We start from the raw sequence: 14,917 nt of genomic DNA, 5'->3' as shown, positions 1-14,917 counted from the left end.
TATATCGTCGCTACAGTAGAGATCGGAGGAGTGGTGGTCCCTGGGTGCGGCATCTTCATCACGAAGGACACAGCAGCCACTACAGTAATGCAGAGGAGGGTACCTGGCCTACTGGGAACCAACGTTCTTGGGCAGGTGCCCCAATACCAACAGATCCTGCAAGATGAAGAGAAGAAGAGTAAACGTAAAACTGGGTTCGTGAAAGTAGCCGGCTCAGACAAAGTCTGGGTCCCTGCTTTCACAGAATCTGATATCTTGGTCACAGGCCCATCATGGGGCACTGATGCTGTGATCGAACCCCTTGGTGTACCAGTAGAAGGAAACCTCACCGTGGCCAGTACTCTCGTGGATACTACCAAGACGTGTTACTATGTCAGAGTTGCCAACCAGACGGCAAAGGACATATGGCTAAAGCTGAGGACGCGGATTGGAATTGTGCGAGAGGGAGAGATGGTCAAGAGAGGAGAGCAGTTGGAGTTCCTACACGAGAATAACATGGTGACAGTGTGCTGTAACCTTAGTGCTGACCCTCAGATGCCACCCCAACGGGAAGCTGTGGGCAAAGTACGTTGGCAAAGGATACAGACACCCCCTCACGGGATTACCCTGGAACATTTCCCCGGGACGGAACTTCAGAGGGAGAAAGCTCTCCAGATGTTCGAAAGAAATGAAGAGGTGTTTGCTTCATGTAAGGAGGACCTTGGCTGTACAAAGACAACATATCATCGCATCTACACAGACGATGATGTGCCTGTCACAGAGCGTTACAGAAGGATTCCTCCAAACCAATACCAGGAGGTGCAACAGCATCTACAAGACTTGCTAGAAAAAGGAGTGATATGTCCAAGTGAGAGTAACTATGCCTCCCCAATAGTGCTTGTACGAAAGAAGTCTGGAGCCTTGAGGATGTGCGTCGACTACCGGAAGCTGAACCAGAAAACCAAGCGTGATCAGTACCCCCTACCAAGGATAGAGGAATCACTCGAGGCACTGCGTGGCGCAAAGTACTTTTCCACCATAGATCTGGCATCAGCCTACAATCAAGTTGAAGTCCATCCTGATGATCAGCACAAGACTGCGTTCACAACGCCCATGGGTTTGTTTCAGTACACTCGGATGCCGTTTGGACTACAGAATGCCCCAGCGACCTTCCAAAGGTTGATGCAAGGAGTCTTCCGAGAGGACATACTTCGCACCCTGATGGTCTACCTGGACGACATCATAGTCTTCTCATCCACCATTGAAGAACATCTTGAGCGGTTGGAAACGGTATTCAGTAAGCTGAAGCATCATGGATTAAAGGTTGAACCAACCAAGTGTCAACTCTTCAGAGATCGGGTGTCCTACCTGGGGCACGTGGTCTCTGCTGATGGTGTCGAGACAGACCCTGAAAAGACAAAGGCAGTTAACGAGTGGCCAGTCCCCCAGACAGTGCGCGATCTGCGATCATTCCTTGGTTTCGCATCATACTACAGAAGATTTGTCCCCAAGTTCACTCAAATGGCAGGCCCGCTGCACAAGTTAGTTGCTGAGCTCGGGAGCGGAGGAAGTAACAAGACCACCCGGAAGCAGATTGGCGTACTGTGGACAGAAGAGTGCCAAAAGAGCTTCAACAAGTTAAAGAATCTACTAACCTCAGCACCAGTGCTGGCCTACCCGGACTACACCAAGCCCTTCATCCTAGAGACGGATGCGTCCAACAAAGGATTGGGAGCCGTGCTGTCCCAAGAACAGGACGGAAGAGTCAAAGTGATCGCTTATGCCAGCCGAGGCCTGAGAGGTGGAGAGCGAAACATGGAGAACTACTCATCGAGGAAGCTGGAACTACTAGCCTTGAAGTGGGCTGTATGCGAGAAGTTCAGGGAGTACCTGCTGGGATCGAAGTTTGTCGTCTACACAGACAACAACCCGCTGACATACCTACAGTCAAAGAGTAAGCTGAAAGCTGTGGAGCAGAGGTGGGCTGCAGAGTTAGCAAACTTCAACTTCACCATCAAGTATCGGCCTGGACGTCACAACCAGAATGCAGATGCTCTAAGTCGCATCAACCGAGATGAAGAACCAACCACAGTTGAAGTAAGAAGCACCCTAGCCTACTCTACCAATACTACAGACCTACCAGAAGAGGTACGTCAACATTTGATGGTATCAGCAGCGTTCATAAGCAACACAGAGACAAGTGCGCTGGAGGAGCAAGCAACCTCATTCCCAACCACACCTCTCACAGAGATCCAACGACTACAGCAGGAGGACCCATGTATCAGTCGTCTCCTCCACTACCGAAACCTTGGACGTCGGCCAAGTAAAAGGCAAAGCCAACAAGAGACAAGGGATACAAGGAAGTTGCTTAGTCACTGGAACAGGATTGAGGAAAGCCATGGAGTTCTCTACCGCCGTACAGGAGTCGGACAGGGAAGTGAGCTTCGGTTACTGCTACTCCCCACATCAATGAAATCACAAGTACTGAAGGGTGCGCACGATCAATGTGGACATCAAGGACAAGACAGGACAGAACAGCTCTTGAGGAAAAGATGTTGGTGGCCCGGTATGCAAGGAGATGTGAAGCAATGGATCTCAAATTGTGAACGATGTGTCATTGCCAAAGGATCCTACCTTCCAGTCAAGACGCCGATGGGCAGCCTACTAGCTACTAGGCCATTGGAAGTGCTAGCGATGGATTTTACCTTGCTTGAGCCTGCAACAGATGGAAGAGAAAATGTCCTCGTGTTAACAGATGTGTTCACAAAGTTTACAATTGCTGTACCTACCCGTGATCAGAAAGCTACAACCGTAGTCAAGACCCTGATTAAAGAATGGTTCCTTGTGTATGGAATCCCCCAAAGAATACACTCTGACCAAGGCAAGTCATTTGAGGCAGAACTAGTCAAGGAGTTGTGTGCAGTGTATGGAATTAAGAAGTCAAGGACAACCCCCTATCATCCTCAAGGAAATGGGCAGTGCGAAAGATTCAACCGTACACTACATGAGCTTCTAAGAACTCTACCAGCAGAAAAGTTGTGTGAATTTTTCAATAAATTCTTTTGTCAAAACCACTTGCAATCTGATTCATAGCTGAGCGCCTTGCCGCCGGTTACACATTTGTGAGAAATATGACATACATAAAAGTACAAGCTACCTATGATAACTTAAAAGTTAGACTAAATAGGTAGCTACTTAGTAAATAGATTTAAATTGTAAAAGCAATTAGGTAGATGATACATTTTTCTATTTATATGGTATGTGTAGATACAAAGAGGATAATTCATTTATAAACATGCAATTAATAATTGAAAGATTGTATAGAAAATATGATCAAAGAATAAGAAGAAAGAGAAAAAAGAAAGAATAACGCAATGGATTACGATAAGATAAGATTGGGAAAATAAGGAAAAGTAATGAAAGTAACGAAAGTATTTTGTCTTATTCACGCTAAGTTTTTTTAGTCCGAATATGAGTTCAAAATTTGGGTACATAAATAATCTTTAAATTTTTGTTTTTCAAATTTTTTAATCGACTCACTTATATTGTTCCAAATTTGGACACCTGAGAATTTGTATAGGAAATCACATGACCTCGAGTACAATTTGGAAATTAATGGACATAAGTAATGTTTTCTAAGTTCTTGTAATTGCATGAGCCTTTAGGTGAGTGCAATTAAAGAACTTTCAAAACATTACGAGGGTCTATTAATTCCAAATTGTACGAGAAGATCGTGCGATTTTTTGTTTATAGTTCACTCAACAAAATTTCAGTAAAAAATGCGAAGCAACGCCGTTCATCTTTGTCTATTTGGCAGCCGATTTTCAGTCCATCGCGCAACTGAAATGCATAAAAAAGATTAGTTCTTACGGCTTTGAAATTTTATTTATGTTTTTTAAGTACAAAATGATAGAAAATAATTGTTTTGACATTGTTTTGGCCGTGTTGCCATAGCGACTTAATTCGGTACTCCTATGGAGTACAATTAACGCTATAATTGTACTCCTCTCGACCAATCAGAGTCGAGTAATTTTGTTGAGTGTACTATAATATATTAAATTTGCCGTAGTTTGTGAGAATATTTGGCAGAGAAAAACACCAGTCCAAACTAGTAACTGCTAGTCATATTATCACCTTGTCTATCTTATATTAAGAATGAAGAAAGGTGTTTTGACTAAGTTTGCTAGTTATGGTTAGTTTTTTAGTTATAAACAACTTTGTTTTTTCTAGCATAACAAACCTTTGGTCAAACCTTCCCTTGCAGCTTAAATCAGCTAGCAAGTTATCTTTTCCCAAACAATTGAAATTGTTTACACTCTCACAACAGTATTCTGAGTAATTTTTAACATCTACTTCCAATCTAAAATACTAAGTAACACTACTTGATATTTTTCATTTTTTTCTTTATTAATTCACTTTTTCCTTGTAACTTCTTGTGTATTTCCATAACCTGAACAATAATTAGAAACACAAAGGCTGGGGGCTAACTAGAGAACTTCCCAGTTAACTTAACCCTCAGGCTCAATGATTTTAATTATGTACAATATTATATATGTACATATACTAAAACCCTTATTTACTGTACTATCAGCGAAAGTTGTAAACTTTCAATTACATGAGCGAATTAAAATCTATCTATCTATCTAGCAAGGAGAGTCGGATCATTTATTCCTGGACCATTCCTGGCATAGAGCAGTAGCGGTGATGCTTGTAGAGGCATCTGCCTTACGACTACCCAACAGACCAGGGGGAATCTCTCATGAAGCATTCAAGGAAGGTGGAGGGCTACTGCAACAGGTAGGAGGTCTCTGGTTTCCTCCCTCCGTAAAAATCAGCATGTGAGTTGAGTGTTGTATGTTGTAAATATAGAATGTAGTGGTAGTGCATGTGGAGTGAACCTCATGGAAGAGCCCCATATTGGAGTGAGGGTTGTAAAATTATAAAGCTGTTTTTAAAAAGATTTTCTTTGGCTCCAATGACCGTTTTTTTGAAATACTTAATATTTGAGGTACTGATTAATATTGTTTAACTAACCTTATCCTATAGGTGACATTGATTGCAACTTCGTCATACAGCCGTTTAATGCAACAGAACCATGAGCAAGTCTTTGCTGATTGGCTATGGGATATGATGCTACTGCTTCATCTGCATGATTATGACCTTCCCATGCCTGTTATGGGATTCAGGAGTCGAAGCCAAGCTATGCAAAAAAGAGGAAGTAAGAAATGATAAGTTTATTAGACAGTTCAGAGTTCAATCATCTGTATGTGAGTTAGCCATGCCCTGACTTAGATCAGCCCAGAGGTTGTTTCAGGGTTTGATCTGTGAGTTAGCCATGCCCTGACTTAGATCAGCCCAGAGGTTGTTTCAGGGTTTGATCTGTGAGTTAGCCATGCCCTGACTTAGATCAGCCCAGAGGTTGTTTCAGGGTTTGATCTGTGAGTTAGCCATGCCCTGACTTAGATCAGCCCAGAGGTTGTTTCAGGGTTTAATCTGTGAGTTAGCCAAGCCCTGACTATATCAGCCCAGAGGTTGTTTCAGGGTTTGATCTGTGAGTTAGCCATGCCCTGATTTAGATTAGCCCAGAGCTTGTTTCAGGGTTCGATCTGTGAGTTAGCCATGCCCTGACTTAGATCAGCCCAGAGGTTATTTCAAGGTTTGATCTGTGAGTTAGCCATGCCCTGACTTAGATCAGTCCAGGGGTTGTTTCAGGGTTAGATCTGTGAGTTAGCCATGCCCTGACTTAGATTAGCCCAGAGCGTGCTGTCAGTAAAATTTGAAGAAGTGGGACAAAATGACTATAGAGTAAATTCACATCTTGTTGAGAGTTAAAGTGGTATAAGTTGGGCTCCCTGTGGTGCCCACTCTTACCGTTCTCATGATTTTGTTATAGCATCAGAAGGAGACACAGGGTTTGCAGGACGAACAAAAGCCTTGTCATCACTCGAACCACTTGATCTCTACACTGACAAGACACTTGTTAATATCGTTAATGCCATCAAAGCAAGTGGTCCGCTGGCTTGTTATGTTGCTGTTTCCATGACAATCATTGGTTCAAAGTAAGACTGATCATGTTACTTCCATGACAATCATTGGTTCAAAGTAAGACTGATCATGTTACTTTTATTTACCTACAAGAAAATATCCTCTTTCTCTTTTGATGTATACTCCTGTAGCTGTTTTTGATGACCACAGATTTAACCTTGTCTGTAAATCAGCTATTTACATGTACCATTACTCCAATCTGCGGTGGTTAAAAAATTTTGTATTGCCTGAATTTTTAATTTAATGTGCTATCCCTGTTCATTTAATCTGCTATGATCAATCTTAATTCAATCTGCTATCCATCTTCATTCAATCACCAATAAGTACCACCAATTAGTAGCATTTGAATGTATGTAGAGGAAATGTATTGTTTCATTCTGCCTTGCATAATCATGACAAACCATTATTATGATTAAATATTAACAATTATCAATTATTATCTGTCCTTTTCTACTCGGCAGCCCTGACCTGTTTGTCAGTGATGGTCTTAACCACCTTACTATCATCCTGAATGAAAAGTGCTTTGATGCCGTGTTACGAATTGTGTACAATGTTACCCCCATGTTTTTCTCTTGTCCAGACAAGTTGGTGGAGGAAAACAGGTATGTTAGACTAACTACTTTATGAAATAATTATGAAATAAGTAATGATTTATAATCAATGAATCATTATTAATTAATTATTTTATAATAATCATAGCACTATATAGCATTCCTAGTAAAGAAAGAAATAATACTCAAGGGAATGACACATGGTCTGCAATGGGAAAACATTGCACCATAGCTGAAAAGCATTCCTAGTAAAGAAAGAAATAACACTCAAGGGAATGACATATGGTCTGAAATGGAAAAACATTGTATTATAGCTGAAAAGCATTCCTAGTGAAGAAAGAAATAATGCTCAAAAGAATGACACACAGTGCTTCAATCCATTGTAGGTTCACCAAGATTCTCCATCGTCTTTGTCAGCTAGACGGAGAAAGTGCTTATTATGCCGAAAAACTCTTGCTTTATCCAACAGCTGGCGAGTACAGTGGAAGGCTTTCAGGCATTATACAAGTAAGTCATGCAGTGAACTTCCTTAGAACAAGAAATCTCATTGGTCTGCTGTCTTTGTTGTATTTCCGAGGTGGAGAAACTAAAGGCTTGTTCAAGTTGACATTGAAGTGCATTGTTGGAACGTTTTGGAGGACAAAATAGATGCCATCTTGGAAATATGTCCTGGCCCTAAAAACAGTCCCACGAGGCACGGCAATGCCAACTTGACCCAGTCTTTTACTCACCCTCAGGACAGCTAAAAGTTTGTTTCATTAGTCCCTTTCCCTTTTCACAAGGGTTTTTCTAGTTTTCCTTCCTCCATTCTCATCAACCCAGTAAATGACTGCTCATCATAAGCATTCAACCAGCATTGACAGGGCAGAAAAACGGTTTTTGGCCTTTTGCCATAAGGACAGCTTACTATAAGTATTTAAGCTCAATATTCTGTAAACATGTTCTTTAGGACGAGCCAAATAGCAAAATATCAAATGCGACCAAAATGCATATTTGAGATATAAAGCCGTGTACTTTGGGAGAGATGATATTTTGATCAGCAGAAAAACTGACATTTTCACGAATAATAAGTAGATTTACTCTAATAAGTCTACAAAATTTCGTTGCAAGTTTCGAGCATCAGTTACACAAATGAAATGCTTAAGAATTTGGAGTATTAAATGCAGTTAAATAAAATCGAGAAAGTAGCGGGCTTGTTGTTTTTCTGCCAGTCACCGGCATTAGGAAGGTCAAGGATTTTGTCAGAGTTTCTGTTTCAGCTAGTGACAAATGTAAAATCATTCCATACTTCCTTTCTAGGTTATAAAGTAACCTAATGTCATCATTAATATTGATTATTAGAGCCACATTGACAAGTCTCATTTTCATCGTGATTCTCCTTGTCCATTAAGTGCTGCAGAGTTCTGGATGAAAGCCTTATGTTCTTTGCCTAACTGGTATAAGTAAGTAAAACAGTCAATCGGGTTTCTTGTGGTATCCTCATACCCCATTCACACCTAAACATGTTTAGTTAAACTATGTTTTCATTAGGAAAAAAATTGAGAAACTAGAAACCTACAATATAATGAAACTTTCTAAAATATTGTCACAGCAAGACAAAGTATAGTTTACATGCATTATTTCACCAATTAATATTGTGCAGTGTTCGTAGATAGTTTTCCAAACCTGTTTAGTTAAACCACTTTAAAACATGTATAAGCCTTGGTGTGAATGGGGTATTAGGCTTTTATGTGTGGTTGGGAGAGCCTACGTAGCAAGCATATGATGTTAAGTATTCTCATAAAAATACAATGAATTACACCTAAGATAATATTAATAGAATACAATAGAATACTCTTGGCCTCTAGTGTTTGTCCACCGTGCATGTTTTCTAGTGAAGTTTAACCATATTGTAGTGTAATGTTGACGAATCTGATTAAACTAAACTAAACTAAAACAATAGAATACAGCAGTTTTTCTATTAAATATATACAGAGTGCTAATTAATTGTTGGTTATCGGTCGGTTATCCCATGTAGTCATAGATCTACATTTAGCCTAAAGGACCTATTGGATTGTAAAACGCCCTGTTATTTTTACTGCTCATGCACTATGCTGGCATTATGTTGACCTTGTGTTGTAAGAATGACAGAAATCTGGGGTTGGGAGTGACAAAATCCACAGGATTCCCATAAATTCAATTGTTTGTATTTCAGAGATGGATGCATTCAGTATTTACTTGACGGTCTCATGAAGGCAGCATTCAAGATTGATGGTGGTCTTGATGCGACCCAGGCCCAGCTCATTGATGCCTACAAGACAGTCCTCAAAGAGACTGGTAACCCGGGTCTTTTTGCATCTATTCTCTCATTGGTCAGTTTGAGTTCCACAGGGCCCCCACTACTCTGGGACATCAAGGTAAAATACTAACCTCCTATACACTGAATAGAAACATGCCGACCAATTTGAGTAACTATTGTTCTGGACTGAGTAGCCTCATGTTCACGTGCAAACATAAAAGCATAATCACAAGTATATGAAAGGATTATAATATTCATTTTTGGCTAAAAAAAGCCTTTTGTGACATAAAAATTTGATGGTTTTTGGTCTTAAAAAAGGTTAAAAGATTGGAAAAGATTTTCCCAGTTTTTAGTTGGGAATTATTTTTTGTGACATTGGATTCAAAAACCCATAGTTACCTTTCAAAGAGCCTGTGAAAAACTTTCAATGATTTCATTGCACGTGGAAGAAGATATGAGGAACAACTATAAGCAAGGCTGTTCCAATATTCTTTTTTGTTGTCGTTGTTATACAGTCGTCACCTGACTACAGTTATTATGCATTCTGTTTGCTGTCGATGGAAGACCAGATGGAGGAGAACTCAGGTCTAAGGGTTGAACTTACTAAAGTACTTCTCAATAAACAAGACATCAATATTGACTATGCTCTTAGGGTAAGTCAACTGTATGTTTGTCTGTCTGTCTGTCCGTCTGTCCGTCTGTCTGTCTGTCTGTCTGTCTGTCTGTCTGTCTGTCTAACTTACTAAAGTACACTGTACTTCTCAAAAAACAAGACATCAATATTGACCATGCTCTTAGGGTAAGTCAACTGTCTGTCTGTCCATCTCTCTGTCTGTCTGTCTAACTTACTAAAGTACACTGTACTTCTCAAAAAACAAGACATCAATATTGACTATGCTCTTAGGGTAAGTCAACTGCCTGTCTGTCTGTCTGTCTGTCTGTCTCTCTCTCTCGTTTTACCTTGGTTTGACTATTGTGACGTGGTATGGGATAATTTACCAGTAACGTCTGCTGAAAGATTGCAAAAAATGCAAAATAGAGCTGCAAGAATAATAACAAAAAGCAGCTACGATGTCAGATCTAGTGATATTTTAACTTCTTTAGGCTGGAAAAGCTTACAAAGAAGAAGAAAGGAGCATAAAGCAATAATGATGTTTAAGACTTTAAATGCACTTGCACCAAAATCTGTAAGGGAACTCTTTTATTTTCAAGAAAATACCTACGATCTTCGTGGTAGAGAGAAGTGCTTAAAGTTACCGAAACCCAGCACTGAGTTTTTAAAAAGAGCTCTCTCTTATGACGGTGCAAAAGTGTGGAACTCGTTACCCCAAAGTGTCAGACTGTCCAATAATTTAAAATCTTTTAAGAGGAATCTTTCATCTGTTGGTCCTTAACACTTTAATTACTATAATATTTTTGGGGGGTAGATGAGAATTTATTTCATAATTCTGTCTATATATTCTTAACGTTATTATTAATTTTTGATATATATTACCTATCAACTCGGTTTTCATGAAAACCAATTTGTACATTGATGAAATTTCCCGAGATTAAATAAAAATAAAGACATCTCTCTGTCTGTCTGTCTAACTTACTAAAGTACACTGTACTTCTCAAAAAACAAGACATCAATATTGACCATGCTCTTAGGGTAAGTCAACTGTCTGTCTGTCCGTCTGTCTGTCTGTCTTTCTAACTTACTAAAGTACACTGTACGTCTCAAAAAACAAGACATCAATGTTGACCATGCTCTTAGGGTAAGTCAACTGTCTGTCTGTCCGTCCGTCCGTCTGTCTGTCTGTCTTTCTAACTTACTAAAGTACACTGTACGTCTCAAAAAACAAGACATAAATATTGACCATGCTCTTAGGGTAAGTCAACTGTCTGTCTGTCTGTCTGTCTATCTGTCTAACTTACTAAATTACACTGTACTTCTCAAAAAACAAGACATCAATATTGACCATGCTCTTAGGGTAAGTCAACTGCCTGTCTGTCCGTCTGTCTGTCTGTCTATCTGTCTAACTTACTAAAGTACACTGTACTTCTCAAAAAACAAGACATCAATATTGACCATGCTCTTAGGGTAAGTCAACTGTATGTCTGTCCGTCTGTCTGTCTGTCTATCTGTCTAACTTACTAAAGTACACTGTACTTCTCAAAAAACAAGACATCAATATTGACCATGCTCTTAGGGTAAGTCAACTGTATGTCTGTCTGTCTGTCTGTCTGTCTGTCTTTCTAACTTACTAAAGTACACTGTACGTCTCAAAAAAACAAGACATCAATATTGACTATGCTCTTAGGGTAAGTCAACTGTCTATCTGTCAGTCTGTCTGTCTGTCTGTCTAACTTACTAAAGTACACTGTACTTCTCAAAAAACAAGACATCAATATTGACCATGCTCTTAGGGTAAGTCAACTGTCTGTCTGTCCGTCCGTCTGTCTGTCTGTCTGTCTGTCTAACTTACTAAAGTACACTGTACGTCTCAAAAAACAAGACATCAATATTGACTATGCTCTTAGGGTAAGTTAACTGTCTGTCTGTCTGTCTATCCAACTGTTTGTCTGTCCTCAACAGTCGACACCAATCATTCATATGTTTCTGTATCAATGCTGAGTCAGAAGTCCTAGGAACTGATTGGCTGATATTGCTTGTTTGTTTGTTTACCAGAAAGTTACCAAGGTGATGAAGCTAGGTTCCACTCCCCAGACGTACAATCTCAGTATCTATCGGTGGGCCAACCAGACTCTCAACACTGCCATGGATCATCCCATTTTGCCTTTGATTTGGCAAAGGTTTTTTAGATTATACCTTTCAAGGCCATCTTCACAACCTGGGTAAGACATGGTAATGTTAGATAGAGTAAACCATAGGTCCTGTTACTCTGAAAAAAGATTGTTAAATTTTCAAACCCTTTCCTGACTTTTATGTGGAGGACAGAAAGAAACTCGGAAGAATTATCTGTATGAGAGTAGAGGATTGTCTTCAGTTAATCATCGTATCATCGTTTCTGCAGCTACTGATGATGATGGTGATTGCAGTGATGGTGGTGGTGGTGATGATGATGATGAAGATGGTAATGATGATGATGGTGATGGCAGTGATGGTGGTGGTGGTGATGATGATGATGATGGTGATGATGGTGAAGATAATGATTTATGATGACTGTGATTATGATGATACTTGATGATGCTGATTATGATAATGATGCTGGTAATGATAATGATAGTGATGATGGTAACTTTTTTTATTATATTTTTATATATGTTTATCATATCATCATCAGCTTGCCTCAGCGTGAAGGTGTTGGATACCGATTCTTTGAAAGTCAAGCAGACGTGTCTTTACAAAAGAGAATGAAGCAGCGCCTACAAACTATCGCTGAACACCACCGGTCTATGACGTCACAGACACGTGTCGACCAAGACTCAGTGGGGGAGGGTGATCAAGAAATTGACAAGCAATTTGAAGAGACAAAGGCTTTTCATGAAAAGCTCTCCTCGTAAGTAGATTATCTTTGAACTGGTTAAACAGGAATGAGAAACCCTGTTAGACCCACCAAACCTGTTCTTATGGAGTAAGAAACTGGTTTTACCAGGGAAGCCTGTTTTTGAATTAGATTGATTTATGGAGTTGTGAACATGTTTTAAAACCTGTTTTAAACTTGATTCATTTAATAAATCGAGACAGGAATCTGTTTACAAGAGACCTGTTATAAACTTGTTTCATTTATCGGTATTTCAGGTTTTATGAAGTACTCGCTCTTTGGTTGGATGAGCCTCGACTGCATGATCCAAATCTCTACTTACTCTCTCTACCCCCACTATACGACCCTCAGAGATTGGAATTGGTGTTAAAAGGAAGTCAGGTTAGTATGGACACCAGCCTGTGTAGCCAGCCTCTTTGGGTGAAGGGCTGGGAAGAGAAAGGGGGATTGGGGAAGAGGGAAAGGGGTGGGACTGGGAAGGAGAGATACGGATACAGATACAGTCTTTGTCACCACTAAATGATGCCGATTTTCCTTGTATTTTGATTGGTTGAGCAATAATATCATGCGTTGTTACTAGTTCAACAGGTAGAGTATTTTTTACACTACTGTGAAAGATGTTCAGATTAATTAGTAGATAGAAACTAAAAGTCTAATCCGTGGGTAAATTGAGAGAAGAAATTGTGTCTTTCAACAGGATCCATGGCTGGACTTGATCCACATGAGAAAGATTGACTGGGAATTGACAGAAACGGTTGGAAAGTGGATGAAACACGTATATGGGAATCAAAACAAGAAGACGATTACTTTATCTAGACAAATCAGCTCATCCTCACCAGATACAGGTATGATCGAAAAATTTTTTTTTTCCCTTTGAAGCACTCACAGAATGGGTGTACCATTACCTTCTCAATGCAGTCTTCATCCAGAGGACTGGAGGAGCACTTTGATTCGATAAACATAACCAAGCTCTCATATTCGTAGCTTGGGCACTTCTTTCATTTCAGACCACGTGTCATTCTCTAGATACATAGATACAACTCAAACGAAGGATCTCATTCTTTAGAATGACACATGGTCTGAAATGGGAAAACATTGCACCATAGCTGAAAAGCATTCCTAGTAAAGAAAGAAATAATACTCAAGGGAATGACACATGGTCTGAAATGGGAAAACATTGCACCATAGCTGGAAAGCATTTTTAGTAAAGAAAGAAAAATACTCAAGAGAATGACACATTTTCTGAAATGGGAAAACATTAAACCATAGCTGGAAAGCATTTTTAGTAAAGAAAGAAATAATACTCAAGGGAATGACAAGTGGTCTGAAATGGTAAAACAATAGGCCCAAGGTAAAGAGTTCTTTTTTTTCAGCCACAGGAAGAATAATCAAACGAATGAGAACACACCAACCACCACTCCCCCCTCCCCCCGTGGTCATGATGGAATCTCCTCTCCCTCCCTTTGATGAAAAATTCTTGACAAACAAACAGAAGGTTATCAACAAAGTTTTTGACTGTCTGCAGAAACTACTAGCACATGCCAAGTAAGTAATTTTATGATGGTGGTGATGATGAGAATGGTTATGATGATGATGATAATTGTGATGGTAATGATGATGGTAGTGGTGATGATGATGATAATGGTGATAAAAACTGCAAATTCGGCGTAAAAAGCTTTTTTACGATCCGGACAATCCAGTTAACCGAAGTTCAGTCCAGTCCAGCCATGCTCGGTTCCGGATTTTCCAATGTTAAAAAATCGCTCAAGATTCAGAATTTAGAAGCCTGAATCAAATTTTAGAGGTTGGACATGTTTTTTCTATTCATTAAGATCATCCACACCCATTCAAAAACTGAAAATTCGATGAAAATGTTTTTGGCGATTCAAGAACCCGTTAACAGACGTCCAGTCCATCCATTTATGTACGGTTCTAATCTTCCAAAAAAAATATCTGAAAATTCAGAATCAACTTTTAATGAAATGATGATGATGATGAGAATGATGATGATGGTACATGATGGTGATGATGACGATGACGATGATGATCAATAATGGGATAATGATGGAGTTGATCCTTGATGATGATGAGAATGGTGATGATGGTAATGGTAATGGAGATGATGATGGTGGTGATGATGATGGTGATGATGGCGATAATGATAGTGGTGATAGTGCTAACAGCAATGATGGTAATGATGATGATGGTAATTATAATGTTGATAATGATAAGGATGATGATGATAGTATTAGTAGGTCATGATTTCTTCATTTTCAGGCAGTTCTGTAGGGATGCAGATCACCACGTTGCCTTGGATGAAGACTATGTAGACCTCATTCCAAGATTGAAAACCAATCAAATGACTAGGGTGAGTCATCATGGGTTTGTCTGAGTTTGATAAACATGATGCATTGTGGTCTAGCTTGGGTACAATCAACACCATATAAGGCATATGAACAAAAGATGTTTTCACCCAAGCTATCCATCACAATCACCACAATCACCACCTCGATAAACATCGAACAATAATCTTCATTACCATCGTCATCATCCATCTATCTTCATCATCCATCATT

General features: G+C 39.6%; 1 protein-coding gene across 3 annotated transcripts in view; it reads left to right on the top strand.

Moving 5' to 3' along the window:
- Positions 1 to 14,917, top strand: part of LOC116298455 (ectopic P granules protein 5 homolog) — a 58,956-nt gene that overhangs the window by 17,963 nt on the left and 26,076 nt on the right. For all 3 annotated transcript variants that reach the window (XM_089037247.1, XM_089037248.1, XM_089037246.1), the window contains exons 19-32: positions 4,627 to 4,776; positions 5,026 to 5,197; positions 5,873 to 6,038; positions 6,486 to 6,626; positions 6,962 to 7,082; positions 7,917 to 8,017; positions 8,770 to 8,971; positions 9,369 to 9,506; positions 11,525 to 11,691; positions 12,141 to 12,356; positions 12,599 to 12,722; positions 13,039 to 13,186; positions 13,715 to 13,886; positions 14,619 to 14,709. In XM_089037247.1, coding sequence (XP_088893373.1) covers positions 4,627 to 4,776; positions 5,026 to 5,197; positions 5,873 to 6,038; positions 6,486 to 6,626; positions 6,962 to 7,082; positions 7,917 to 8,017; positions 8,770 to 8,971; positions 9,369 to 9,506; positions 11,525 to 11,691; positions 12,141 to 12,356; positions 12,599 to 12,722; positions 13,039 to 13,186; positions 13,715 to 13,886; positions 14,619 to 14,709 — 2,109 coding nt within the window. The remainder of the gene's footprint in view (positions 1 to 4,626; positions 4,777 to 5,025; positions 5,198 to 5,872; positions 6,039 to 6,485; positions 6,627 to 6,961; positions 7,083 to 7,916; positions 8,018 to 8,769; positions 8,972 to 9,368; positions 9,507 to 11,524; positions 11,692 to 12,140; positions 12,357 to 12,598; positions 12,723 to 13,038; positions 13,187 to 13,714; positions 13,887 to 14,618; positions 14,710 to 14,917) is intronic.

This window comes from Actinia tenebrosa, unplaced genomic scaffold (genome assembly GCF_029948245.1).
Source record: "Actinia tenebrosa isolate PJP-AT-01 unplaced genomic scaffold, QUT_ActTen_1.0 PGA_scaffold4__44_contigs__length_22323623, whole genome shotgun sequence".
Taxonomy (NCBI): domain Eukaryota; kingdom Metazoa; phylum Cnidaria; class Anthozoa; order Actiniaria; family Actiniidae; genus Actinia; species Actinia tenebrosa.
Note: the sequence above shows the minus strand (reverse complement) of the source record. Positions and strands in the feature narration are given on the sequence as shown.